Below are 14664 nucleotides of genomic sequence, written 5' to 3'. Positions count from 1 at the left end.
CATCCATTCCAAGATGTCCAAAACAGATTTTAACACGTTATATTTATAGTAGATAAGTCATAAACCGAATAGGATTAGGATTTCACAATGTCCTTTTACAGCTGGGCACACTTTTTTCGCTTTTGATCATTATTGTGTCGCGCTAGGGTGGCCATCGCTATAATATCGCGACGTGGTGTAATCGCGGTGTGTTACTGGAATTTGAAAAATGTCAAATTAACCATTGGCGCGACATGGCAGCAACCCCATCGCGGTGACACACTCCCAGGCGTCCTATTATCCCCATGTGGTCTTATGCTTTCTTTGGTCCACTCCAAGCTTTTGTGGTGTGTTTCTAATGGATTTCCAGCCTTTAAATCATTAATAAATCATCAGCAGCAGCTCAAAAAACATCCTCCATCATAATACACCATGATTTAGTGATCAACACAACACGATATCAAGAACGATGGACTAGAAAGCAAGCAAAGACTAGGCAAATTCACATTGATCTTCAACTTATTATTTCAAATCTTGACTTAATCCAATTGAACTTCTCACCTTACACACAAGTTGTTTCCCATATACATACACAATAATGACCCTAGAAACTTATTAGCAAAAAAGAATCCAATGCGATAGACTAGACAAGCACATAGCTCAAGCTAGTAACACTAGTTTTCTCAGTTGACCTTTAAATGCTCATATTGATTACGAAAACCTCTTTAAACATTATAAGTATATATTTGGATACTTAGATGCACATTTATATCATTATCAGCACATCTAGCTTATGAATCATCCTCAAAACAATGCTAAAAAGATTAGAATAGCAACGTTAGAATACATAAATACACCCAACATCACCACCCCATGCTTAAAGCCTTGTTCGTTCTCGAACAACTCTTAACTATAAACACCATGAACTGAAGAGACTCCACACTTCCACTACAAGAAAGACACTCAAGATAGTACTACAATGACTACCCAGAATGCAAGTTTCTACACTAAGCATGTTACATACACATTTGAAAGCTCAAGAATACTACTTTAAAACATCCTAGCCTCAAGAATTGACTCTAAAAGTGGTAAACTTACACATATTCATCGATCAAAGACATCCATGAATCACCCACATTTATCAAAACATGTGACTTCACAACATGAGAGTTACCCAAAATTACTCACAATAATGTAATGCATAACACAATGGGTAAAAGAATTAAGTTTTGCTCACTCTCACAAGGAATTCATAAGTTACACATAATGAACCATAGGCTTGCCCTTAGTGTAGTACTCCACTAATATCAAAATGTTAAGCTTAAGATTAAATAGGTCTTTTTCGGGTTGTAATGCATGTTAAGGGACGGGTAGGAACTATTTTGGAATAGTGACTATTTTTCCTAGGAGCTTTAATGCACTACATTATGCAATTAAGACCACTCTTCAACAACCAAATTACATTATTTTAGTCTACCCCATTCTTTTGTTTTCACCCCCTCTCATTAAGCTCATTTACATATACTCTGGTGGGAGAAATCTATGCATAACTCATTCAATTTGGACAAAGTTTTATTCTTTTCATTACTCAACTCCTCACCACAACACATAACAATTTTTTTAAACACCAACAACTATCACTTTGGGGCTTCGATTTCACTTTTTTCTTCTTTAATTTCACACTCGTAACTCAATTAATTTTTTATTAAAGTACCTAAAAGCTTTTTGGATCAAATTAAAGTCTATAAAAGAAAGGATCGGGCTACTTATGAGGCTGCCAAAGAAAAATCTAAACGCTCAATAGAGCTTACTAGGATTATGCATAAAGGGTAGGTCAAATAGAAGGTAAAAAACAAGGCTATCAAAGAAATGTCTAAATCATCTCCTACACCCACACTCTTTAATTAACTTTATACACACACCGGGAAAGTTCTAGATATCACATGCAACAAGAAATATATAATACCTCACACACACATGGCGCATGCCTGACTCACATCGAATTATCATAGACTCAACCAAACAATAGCATGGATTCAAATTTAAGCCATAAGTACACGAGTCACAAAGTTGAGACTAGGAGTCTTAAAAGTAGTAATTCATACCATTCAACATGCTTATACAACTAAAACTCTTGTACCATGTAATCAAAAATAGCACCAATAAGAATATCTTACATAATTTTTTTTAAATTGACCCCAAAATTAGGAATTTCCCTACCCCACACTTAAAAAACTACTTTGTCCCCAAAGTGAACTTAAAAGTAAGAGATAGAAATACTCTCTAAGGCCTCTAGGCCTAGCTAGTAGCATCTTTATATATCAAGGAGGTTCGGGGACCCTACCGTAGTCTTGGCCATGCTTCTTAGCTCAGGTTTCTGGTACTCAAAATTCCCATTAACCTGCGACTCAATCAAAAACAAAAACTTCATGAAATAAAAACTAAAAAATAAAACTTACCTACTTAACTTGGGTTGCCTCCCAAGCAGCGTCTGATTTAGTGTTGCGGCACGACCCAGCTATGACTTAGTCATTCTCTTTCCTTCTCTTTCTCATATTTGGTCTTTATTTTCTTATTCTTTTTACCCTTCTTAGGTGTGAACTCTCAAGGGCAGCAGATTTTTCAACTTTAGCCTTTTCAGGCTCATCAATTTTCATAATGACGGAATGTGGTGGTTGTGGCTTAGGCAGCTCAATGAGGTAGTCTAAAGAGATCTTTGGCAGATTAACCTCCTCACACTTATCCCCTTTAATTATAGTAATCATGCATAAGTCCTTGTAGTAGGATAGTGTATTAAGTGCTTTGTAAACTTTAAATACTATTTTTTCATCCTCCAACCTCATTGTAAGCATACCTTCTCTAACATCAATCAAAGATCCTCCGGTTGCTAAGAATGGATGCCCCCAAAATAATTGGTACCTGTTCGTTTGCCTAAAAATCTGAAATAATAAAGTTATCCAAAATAACAAATTTACCAATATTTATGAGGACATCCTTAATAATTCCTCCGGGAGAGCAATGATCCTATTCACCAATTGTACTAACACAAGGCTTGGTCTAAGCTTTCCCAAGTCCAAACTATTGAAAAGGGAGAGGGGCATCAAGTTGACACTTGTCCCTAAGTCACTCAATGCATGGATCACTTTACTACTCCCAATTTGAATAAAGAGAGTAAACTTCCTTGGATCCTTTCATTTTTTAGGGATTTTCTGTGTCACTACAAAGGTACACTCCTCAGTGAGTGTTATCGCTACCACATCCTGCAGTTTTACCTTACTAGCAACCACATCCCTCAAGTAATTAGCGTACTTGGGCATATCCTATAAAATATCTGACAAAGGTAAGTTAATGTGAAGCTCTCTGAACGTGTCAAAGAACTTCGTAAAATAGGCATCGTCCTTTACTTTTCTGTGCTTGTGTGGGGAAAGAAGTTGAGGCATCTGCTTCTCCACCTCTGCAGTAATTTTTTCTTTTGAGTACTCAGACTTTCTCAAATTTTCAGCAACTTTTTTCGAATACCTGTGGGAGAGTCAAATGTGCAACTACCTCCTTAGTTGCTTTTGGAGGTTCTTCATTGAGTTCTTTACCACTCCTCAAAGTGATTGCCATTTCTTGTTTTGGATTTTTTGTATCTGCTGGCAAACCACCTTGAGGCCAGGTATTCAGTGTCTGTTGTAACTGCCCCAATTGCAACTCTAAGCTTTTTGTGGCCACTTGCTGATTATTTAATTCTTCCTGTTAACTTTTCATATCCGTAGCCATTTGTACTTGACCAGCTAAGAGTTGTTTTATCATCTCCTCCACATTGCTAGTTGACTGATTTGGTGGAGCCTATTGTTGTGGGGCTTCCATATTTGAATTGGTGGTTGAGTCTGCCACTTCATGTTGTAGGCGCCACTTCATGTTGTAGGCGTTACCATAATTAGGCCTTTAAAAATTACCCACATACATTACCAATTTTGGATTTGAAGCACACATAGCTATTGAATGGAGACTATTACCGCAAACTTCACACCAACCTGCAGCTTGTTGGATTATATTGACTATGGCTGCAGGCTATGCTACTCCTAACTTCAAACTGCTTATTTGATTTTGCAATGCAGAGATCTTAGCAGATATGGCAGTAAATTGTTCAACCTTCAATACACCTGCAATTCTTTTTGTAGCGCTCCTCGAGTCTGAATGCCAATTGGGATTCCCTTGAGTTATGTGGTTCAATAAAGTAAATAGCTCATCATAATTCATTTCAAGAGCTTGACCACCTGCAACTGAATCTAACAAAACTTTTGTATTGAGGTCAAGAGCCTCTACAAAAGTACGAGCAAGTACCTTATTGGACTGTTGATGCTGTGGACAGTCCCGAAGAAGTGTTTTAAAGGCTCCCAAGCATGATAAAGATTCTCGTTTGGCTTCTGTTTGAATCACACTATCTCACTGCAAAGTCTCGCAGTCTTACCAGACAAGAAAAACTGGATAAGGAATTTTTAATCTATGTCATCCCATGATGTGATTGAATTTGTCGGCTCCGCATTCAATGACTTTTTGCTTCCCCTAACAGTGAATAGGGGAATAGCGTCATCCTTACATAATCTGCATTCACCACAGTAGGGATGAATATGTTACTGGTTTAGAGGAAATTCCGTAAGCGGACCTTTGGATCTTAATGTGAAAGCCCTGTGAACTATCCATTACTAATCAGAAGTTGTACCATATTCTGCTTGATCTCACAAGTGCCTCCAGCTGCCGGCTTCTGAAATGGGGAGTTCAAATTTATTGGAAGTGAGATTGCCACTTCCCTAACTGTCCTGCATCTGAAATGGGGAGGTCAAATTTATTGGAAGTAGGATTGCCACTTCCCTAATTGTCCTGCAGGCTTCTGGATCTTTAGCCATTAAAGAAGGATTTTCTTAATCTTTTACGAGTTGAGGAATACGGGGGAGAAAGATTGTTTCTCTCCTGCGTTGATGGAAAAGTTGCTAAGGTTTGGAGCTTGGTTCAACCAAGTCCTGATCCCTTGCCAGCTTACTACTTTGTAAACCTATTTTCTACAAATACACAACCAAGACCATGCATAAAAACACCAAATAAATCTAAAAGTAAAACTAAGAATAAAACAGTTGGCAAATTACAAGTCCCCAGCAACGGCGCCAAAAACTTAACAGCGTCTAAGCGCACACGCAAGTGTACGTGGTCTACCAAGTAATATAATGGCCTTCAAGAAGTCGAGTATCGATCCCATAGAGACTTGTTCTAACAACTATTTGCTTTTAGTTCACAATTTAGATTCAATTGATGCTAAGTAACCAAAAAGAGTTTGTAATTTGTAAACTAAAGAAAAGTAAACAATGCGTAAAATAATGATCTTGAGACAATCAATAGGAGAAAGCTCAGGGTTAAAGCACTTCGAACAATCATACTATGTTATGGAACTTAATTCGTTAACTTACTTATCTTGGTTGTTGATTCGTAGGGTTAATTTCATGATAATGGTCTCCCGACCTCTAACTGTTTACCTAACTTGAACATTACAACTACATCCTTGAGCGGGGATGCAATAGTCCAATTAAGTTCTTTAAGCTATCATCCTATGTGTAAATCAAGTAAGGCTTCTAGGTGCATTCCTATCCTAGATGCTAATTCAAATTCCTTATTAGAATAAGAACTATACTTTGTTCATTCCCATATTCTATCTCCCTATTCACTCTCCCCATATCACAAGGGTGACAATAGATGTATTCTCAGGGTGATCAATCCTCAAAATAATTAAAACAAGAATAAACAAACCACCAATAATGATAAGAAAATCAAACAAAATTAATTCAAAATAATAGTATTCATGTTCTCGGCTTTAACCCTAGAAAGAGAGTTTCTAGCCACTCATAGTCATAATCAACATCCAAAAAATTGTATGAATGATTAAAACCATAAAGAAACTAAAGAAATAAAGAATGAAAACCTAAAATAGAGTTATAGTAGCCTGCTCAATGCTTCCAGCCGTTCCAAGATGTCCAAAACAGGTTTTAACACATTATATTTATAATAGACAAGTCATAAACCAAATAGCATTCGGATTTCACGTTGTTCTTTTACAGCTGGGCATATTTTTCCCACTTTTGATCATTATTGCGTCGCGCTAGGGTGGCCGTCGCTATAAGTTTGTGACGCAGTGTAATTGTAGTGAGTTACTGGAAGTTGACAAATGCCGAATTGAACATTGGCGCGATGCGGAAGTAACCCCATCACAATTAACATGCCATCGCGGAGACACTCTCCCAAGCATCCTATTCTCCTCATGTGGTCTTGTGCTTTCTTCGGTCCACTCCAAGCTTTTGTGGTGTGTTTCTAATGAATTTTCAGCCTTTAAATCATCAATATATCATCATCATCAACTCAAAAAATATACTACACCATAATACACCACGAGTTAGTGATCAACACAACACGATATCAAGAACGATGGACTAGGAAGTAAGCTAAGACTAGGCAAATTCACATTGATCTTCAACTTATTATTTCAACTCTTGACTTAATCCAATTGAACTTTTCACCTTACGCACAAGTTGTTTCCCATATTCATGCACAATAATGACCCTATAAACTCATTAGCACAAAAGAATCCAATGCGATAGACTAGACAAGCACATAGCTCAAGCTAGTAACACTAGTTTTCTCGGTTGACCTTTAAATGCTCATATTGATTACAAACTTGTGTGAAAACCTCTTTAAGCATTGTAAGTACATACTTGGACACTTAGATGCACATTTATATCATTATCAACACATATAGCATACGAATCATCCTCAAAATAAGTCTAAAATGGCTAAAATAGCAACGTTAGAATGCATAAATACACCTAAACATCAGTTTTCACATTCCCGCTCAATGATGTAGTTGTGGGGCTAAGTTAGATAGGTGATTAGAGGATTGAGAGACCATGATTATAAAATCAACCCCGTGAATCAATAACCAAGCTAAGCGGTTTAACGAATGAAGTTCAATAGCGTAGTATGATTGTTCGTAGTGCCTTAAACCTGGGCTTTCATACCTTGGTTGTCTAGAGTCTTTACTTTTACGCACTGGTTAATTTACTTTGAGTTTATAAATTTTCAAAATTCTTTTGGTTACATTGCATCAATTTAATCTCGATTGTGAACTGAAATTGAATAGTTGTTAAAATAAGTCTCTGAGGAATCGATACTTGGTTTCTAAAGGGCCATTTTACTACTTGATGAGACCACGTACACTTGTGTATGTACTTGGGTGCAACAAATACAATAACCAATATTACAACCAATCCAATATTCATAAGTCCTCTTCGACATATGATCTTTAATAGAGCAGTTTTAAAGGTGTCATATTTTCGTCAAAAAAATCAGAATTTCCATAGTGGTACGAATGCCTCATGAATGTTTATATGATATGAGGACGTAATTCTCACAATCAAACTAGAATGAGAATCTCAAATCCAACCAATACATAAACACACCTAAAATCCACTCAATAAGCCAACCATCCATGATTCAATATAGTCTATGTATCATTAGAGTAAGATATGCAAGTAATATGCCATTGATACCACATAAAACCCACCTTAGGTAATTTCCACCAAGAAAAAAACAACCAAATATATAAACACCAGGCCAACAATATCATAGAGGACCCACATGGTCACACATAATAAATAATGTCTCAAACAACCGATAAAAACAGCATAGGCCCCCCCACGGGCACATAATAGAAATAACACCATTTTCATGATTAATACATGTACCCATACATGCTTTTATATAGTCATTAACTACTCAACCTAGTCTGAAAAAAGTTAAGTTATAACCTACCTCAAATGAAGAAAACTCAATCCAAGAGCCTTCAAAATGGAGCCCTTCCCTCTCGAACGACCTTAAAATCAACTAAAACATACAAATATAAAGTCTACGCATCAAAAAAAAGCCGATGATACCCATATAGCTCATTTTTAAGTTGGATCAAAATAGACCCCCAAAGGGTTTTTGAAAAGAAAGGGTAAAATTAGAATTTTAGTTCATAAATGCATTACCCATGATTAATGAAAGCCATAGAAGAAAATCCAAGTGAAAATGGGTTTAAATTGAATAAACACTAATTTAGGCCTTCCGATCCTCAAATTCTACTTTTGAAATTATATTTTAACAAGCTTTAGATGACCAGAATCGAAGTAAAATGATTGAAATAGGGATTTGGAGCTTACCTAAGCTTGAATGGAAGAAATCGCTCAAAAACACTAAAATCCGAAGCCCCAAGCCTCAATGGTGAAAAATTAAGAAAAAAATGAATTTTTATATGAGGCCCAGTTGTGATCGCTTAAGAGACCAGGTAGTCCCTTAAGCGACAAAGGTCACCTCAGCAGGGCCGCTTAAGCGACCATAGGGTCACTTAAGCGATTGGGGGCACATCGCAGCCTTTTGGTCGCTTAAGCGACTGCCTCAGTTGGTGTTGCACCAACAAACTTGGAGTTTTTCCAAGTTCCCAATGGGGACCTTGAGATTTATTTAGAATCCCGAGAGTGCAAATGAGATATGCTACTAGACTAAATTTGATGTTCTTGACTTGATGACGATATCAGATTTTCAAAAAAAATCATTTCATAAAATTGACCCCTGAGACCTAATTTCATAACCTTTTAAACCGAGGGTCAAAATGAGATCACAAGCCATAAAATCGCACCATCCATACTACCAACCCAAAATCGATGTTCCATATTTGCTGGCGCAGTTCGTTTTTGCCATATGATGCACATAACAATAAATACTGGTCGAAGTCAACTCTAAAGCCTTTTTAACCTGCAAAAATCACAAACTTACACAAATCACATTAACATGCATTGTGAACCGTGCCTAACATCCTCATACCTCAGAAATATCACATAGCAACCACGAGAAGATGTAAAATGATCACATCACATAAAACTGAATAATCCACAAAAATCAAGTCATTACAATAAAATATCAATATTTTTTTTGGAAGAAAAAAAAGAGAAGTAATATAAGTATTTATTTACTTTCTTCGTAGATGAAATCACAATATTTTTCCATTAAAAACTAATACTAATAATCAATAAGGGTTGTGGTGAATTGGTAGATACTTCTTCATCCTTAATCAGTGATCTCGGGTTCGAGTTTCCTTAGGTACGGAGTTGTCTTTATTAGAGAGTGTTTTACCCTCACATGTAGGACTTCTTGGCGCGAACATAAATTTAGTTGGGATCCAGTATGGGTACCGTACACCAAGTGAAAAGTAAAAAAAAAACTAATACTAGTAATATGAATTTAGTTGAAATCCAATGTGGGTATCATACACCAAATCAAAAGTGAAAAAAAAAATTACTACTAGTAATTATTTTGAAAAGACATCAAAAGTACACCAAATTGACAAATAATAAGGATTATTAGTACGCCAAATCAAAAGCTAAAGATGATTAAGAAACTTAAAGTAAAGATTATTTTGAAGCTTTTTCCACTTATTCCATATCACCTTTATTTTAATTTATATGACTCACATTTTCTTATTTGATTTAAAAAAAGAATGACACATTTCTTTTCTCTGTTTCGTTATAGCTGACCCTCTTGCTAAATATATTTATTTTAGTTTAGTTGTCCATTTATGAAATCCGGAAAAGTTTATTATATTTTTTCAATACTATCCTTATTACTAAATTACTATTTATGTTTTGTTTTGTCTTTAATTAATAATCAAAAAAATTTAACCTAAAAAAAGTTGCATGTAAAATTTTAAAGCACAACTAATAAAATTACTTTAATAAAATAAACATTTGGAGTAACAATTGATTTTAAAATATCTATTTTAGTCTCCCTTTTTTTTACACTCTATGTAAGTTAAATTAGTGTCATGTAATTAGTCAAACGAGGGAGTAACAAAATTGGGAGTAGCAATCAAGTGACGTGCCGCGAAGCAGGGGAAATATGTTAAAAAAGTCTAGGAAAAATATCTCCGTAGACTGCAATATAGGGGTCATTGGCACCCCAATATTTAGTCGATTCTCTTTCTCCCTTAAAACCCTCTTTCCTTAAGCTCCTCGTTCTTCTCCTTTCTCTGCATTTCCTCTTCCTCCGCATCGATTTCCAAGCCGAGTTGAACGCAGGTAACCCACATTTCTCTCTGTACAACATTACACACAAACTCTATGATATGCATATATACTCTTTTTTTGTACTAGTTCCGTTTTCTTTTCAATATTCATTTGATTCTCTTTTTATTTGTAGTTTATTTCTTGCTTAGATCTGTGAAATATAGCGATTTTCTGTATTTTGAGTAGTTTTTTTTTTTTTCAAAGATTTTGAGTTTTCTATATAGGTCTGTATGTTTTATTGGAAATGGATTGTAGCTCTATTGATCTATCGTGTTATCGATGTGATTCGTTTTTTACAGCGCTGTTTCCGTGTTTTTGTATTAGGTGACATTGTTTTATCGATGTCTGCGTAGATCTGGTCAACGAGTACTGTGGTTTTTGGTTCATTTGTTTTATGTAATTTATGATTATGTTGTCTGTTTTAAAATGTAGAATTCAGTTATTGAAGTATATACTATAGTTATGAACTTTTGATAAAGAAAGAGAAGTAGCTTTGGTTTTGATTGTTATTGAAAAATTGTACACACCCTGTAGATCTGGTCAACGCTTAGAGTAGGCTGGTATCTTTGTTTTGTAGTTAAGAATATGTATGTACAATTGAGTTGCTCGAAATCTCCATAAATGTTGCTGCACCTGTGCTGATCCTTAAGAGATACACTATTTTGATGATCCGACATGCATCCATCTACATTTTGAAGAGTTTGAGCAACATAGTGTACAAGAGGTAGGTTCATTCGATCAAACTAAGAAAATGAGTTTTGGCATTTGTTTGACCCTTAAGCCTACTGTATACATTTTGTGTCAAGATGTTCAGCTGTTTTCCACGAGTACATCATACTTTAACTATTCTTTTTTAAGATTGTAACAACAACAAACCCAGTGTATTCCCACCTAGTGGGGTCTGGGGGGGTAAGATGTACGCAGTCCATACCTCTACCTCTAAAGAAGTAGAAAGGCTGTTTCCGATAGACCCCCGGCTCAAGGCACGAGTTACCACACAAACACATAGTAAAGCACAGCACAGGATTACATATCATAAATACGGCACCCATAAGTAATATAAAACAGAGAAAAGCACACAGATTCGTAATAAAACATGGAACACGGAATCATAACAGGCATAAAACCCCCACCAAGTAATTCCCTACACTAGCGACCCAAACTGGCCCTAGTCCGTAAGATTGTATATTGACTAAATGATTTGGGATTTGTGTTTACAAGTTATGTTGTCAGACTTGTGATTTCTGGTTTATGCATTTTACTGACAAGTTCAGAAATATGTAGATTTGATCAAATCATTTAATAACTGTGGTTATCATTCATTACTCTACCTGGAAACGAGCTTTACTACTAACATTTTTGTATGGGTTGGGCTAGTCACTGTGCACTGTGGATTCATGACCTACATCATTTGCTGCTGTAAAGATGAAGCATCTGTTCTTTTACTGTAAAAGAAAAGCTATTTTCTCTGTCTCATTTTATATGAAATTATTTGAGTGGATAGAAAGTTAAGATGTTCTTTATATTTATTTAATTATTTATTTGAAAAGCTAATTTTGTAGAACATTGATTCAAAATATAACATTTAGATAGCTGAATGAATTTGGATTCTTGAAAGTTTTATTTGGATGTACTAGAATTGATTAAGTGTTATATAAATTGGTATGGAGGGAGTAATGACTAGTGGTCTTTTGAAGAGTGTGTCTAATGATAAATTGCCTTCATCTTCTCATTTTCAAATGAATTCGTTGTTAAATTTTCCTTAATAGTAATTCAAACGATCATAGATTTACTTGGCTGATTGCTATTGAGAATCAAGAAAGATGGTAATTTAGTTCAAAGGAAATTGTTCCATGTCAAACATGTGGAAATGAAAGAAATTAGGTCGTCTTGATATATGTAATAATTTTTTTTGTTGCTATACATTGTTTAGTGAATGTTGTTTCCCTTGAGTTTCCAAGGTGAGTAATGGGAACAAAAGTTAGCGGAATTCATCTGGGTATTTGGTTAGTGGCTTTCATGTCTTTTGGTGGTTAAGATGGAATTTAAAATTCTCGGTTATGAATCTTTATAAAAGAATTATTGAGGTTACGCATAGAGACCTAAGTCGATTTTTCATCCTTGCAGGAGTTTATTCTAGGTTGCGATGGCAGATAACCAGCACCCAACTGTTTTTCAGAAGGTAGCTAACCAGATGCATCTGAGCTCCAGTTTTTCCCAGGATGTCCATGCTCGCTATGGGGGCATTCAAAGGCCTGCTCTCTACCAGAGGCGTTTTGCATATGGCAATTACTCTGGACTACAGACATGCCAAGCCACACAGGATCTTTCATTGATTGCTGCAAATGCTTCACCAGTTTTTGTACAAGCTCCCCAAGAGAAAGGATTTGCAGCATTTGCCACCGACTTCCTCATGGGTGGTGTTTCTGCTGCTGTGTCAAAGACTGCTGCTGCCCCTATTGAACGTGTGAAACTTTTGATCCAAAACCAAGATGAGATGATTAAAGCTGGTAGACTCTCAGAACCATACAAGGGAATTGGGGATTGTTTTGGGAGGACAATTAAGGATGAAGGGTTTGCTTCTTTGTGGAGAGGAAACACTGCAAATGTCATCCGTTACTTCCCAACGCAGGTATACCATTTACTTACATTTGATACTGCAATTTATGTATATGAAGATATATGGGTGCTGGTTGTTCTGTTGATTATTGGAAATATGGAATGCTGGCTGATATTGTGTTCCACAGGCCTTGAACTTTGCGTTTAAGGACTACTTCAAGAGACTCTTCAACTTCAAGAAGGACCATGATGGCTACTGGAAGTGGTTTGCAGGCAACCTTGCATCTGGTGGTGCTGCTGGTGCTTCCTCTTTGCTCTTTGTTTACTCCCTTGACTATGCTCGTACTCGTCTTGCCAATGATGCCAAGGCTGCAAAGAAAGGAGGTGGTGGCAGACAATTCAATGGATTGATCGATGTCTACAGGAAGACTCTTCAGTCTGATGGAATTGCTGGCTTGTACCGTGGGTTCAACATTTCATGTGTTGGTATCATTGTCTACCGTGGTTTGTACTTTGGAATGTACGACTCCTTGAAGCCAGTGCTGTTGACTGGAAGCATGCAGGTTAGTGATTCTTTCGTTTGGTATTTTCTCGTTGCTAGTTTGCTTACTTCCTCGGTTCATGCTTACCTGTCCATTATATACTAAAATAAATTCTCACTCACTTGTCCAGTTTTAACATATCAAGAAAAATAACAATTTCTTCCTGTTTAACCCTTACTATTAATTACTCATTCCCCATGTCTATGGAGACTACACTATTCAAAGGGAGTGTTATAGTGATATATGCACTTCATTTATTATTTCTTTAGGAGTGTTTACGTCCATTGTAGACAACCAAAAGTGAACAAAGGGAGTGTTTTGTGATGATATCATATGTTGGCAGTTTTGTTCAGATGCTTACATTACTTGGAAGTTCTATCTGTTACTTAGGATGTTATGGTTGGTATATGACTTCATTATATAAGGAGATATTGACATTATATAAATCTCTTATGTTTACAGGATAGTTTCTTTGCTAGTTTTGCTCTTGGATGGCTTATTACCAATGGTGCTGGTCTTGCCTCTTACCCTATTGACACAGTTAGAAGAAGAATGATGATGACATCTGGTGAGGCAGTCAAATATAAGAGTTCGTTTGATGCATTCTCCCAGATCCTTAAGAATGAGGGCGCCAAATCTCTGTTCAAGGGTGCTGGTGCTAACATCCTCCGTGCTGTTGCTGGTGCTGGTGTGTTGGCAGGTTATGACAAGCTTCAGGTGATCGTGTTTGGAAAGAAATATGGCTCTGGTGGTGCCTAATCAAACCTTAACAACATCCTTTTAGAATTAGATTATGGTGATGAAAATCATTACTGAAGTTCCATTTGGGGTAAATGTTTTACGTTTTCTCCCTGCCCCTTTTGGAATAATTTTAAAATTTAGAGCGGGTTAGAACTTTGAACCTGCAATTAATCGTTCCCTTGTTTAAGGAGTTACCTGTTTCAAAAAAATTAATCATTCCCTTGTTTAAGGGTGTTTTGTCATGCAGACCTTTTTCACAGCCGAGATTCTCATTATCAATTTTGATTGAATTAAATTCAGATATGTTTTTTCTGATGGATAAATACTTACTGGCGTTTTTTCATATTTGTCCTTGTTTTGCATATGGCAATGTATTCAAAGCTCTGTTTGTCTTTCAAGCAATTCTCTACTTCTGTGGTGCAATATCCTTTTAAATTCTAGATAGCTTGAGCCTGCAAAGGGGACGGATTGCCCTCAAAGTGAAGTCTAGAGGCTACTGGGCAGTAGCGTTTGGCCCGCCACAGGTCCAATTTTCAGATGGTACCCAAAATATTTTATTGGTTTGAGTTTGAGATTCCATCACAATCCATTTAATTTATTGGTTTTGAATGTATGTTTATACTACTTTAGTAGATTTTAAACACGTAAATAAAGTATAATCCAAAAAATTGGATTAAGATGAACCCGCACCTAATGCATTATATGAGCGCCTCTGA

The 14664-nt window shown here is 36.3% G+C and overlaps 1 protein-coding gene across 1 annotated transcript; it reads left to right on the top strand.

The window, feature by feature from the left end:
- The first annotated feature begins 9882 nt into the window (after window positions 1–9882).
- Window positions 9883–14271, top strand: LOC107855731 (ADP,ATP carrier protein, mitochondrial). The gene is made up of 4 exons (XM_016700740.2): window positions 9883–10118; window positions 12234–12738; window positions 12854–13228; window positions 13670–14271. The coding sequence occupies exons 2-4, from the start codon at window positions 12253–12255 to the stop codon at window positions 13964–13966; spliced, it is 1158 nt and encodes a 385-aa protein (XP_016556226.1). The 5' UTR covers window positions 9883–10118; window positions 12234–12252; the 3' UTR covers window positions 13967–14271.
- Window positions 14272–14664: the final 393 nt, after the last annotated feature.

Source organism: Capsicum annuum, chromosome 1 (assembly GCF_002878395.1).
Source record: "Capsicum annuum cultivar UCD-10X-F1 chromosome 1, UCD10Xv1.1, whole genome shotgun sequence".
Lineage (NCBI taxonomy): Eukaryota > Viridiplantae > Streptophyta > Magnoliopsida > Solanales > Solanaceae > Capsicum > Capsicum annuum.
The sequence above is the reverse complement of the archived record's forward strand: the minus strand, read 5'-3'. Positions and strand labels throughout refer to the sequence as shown.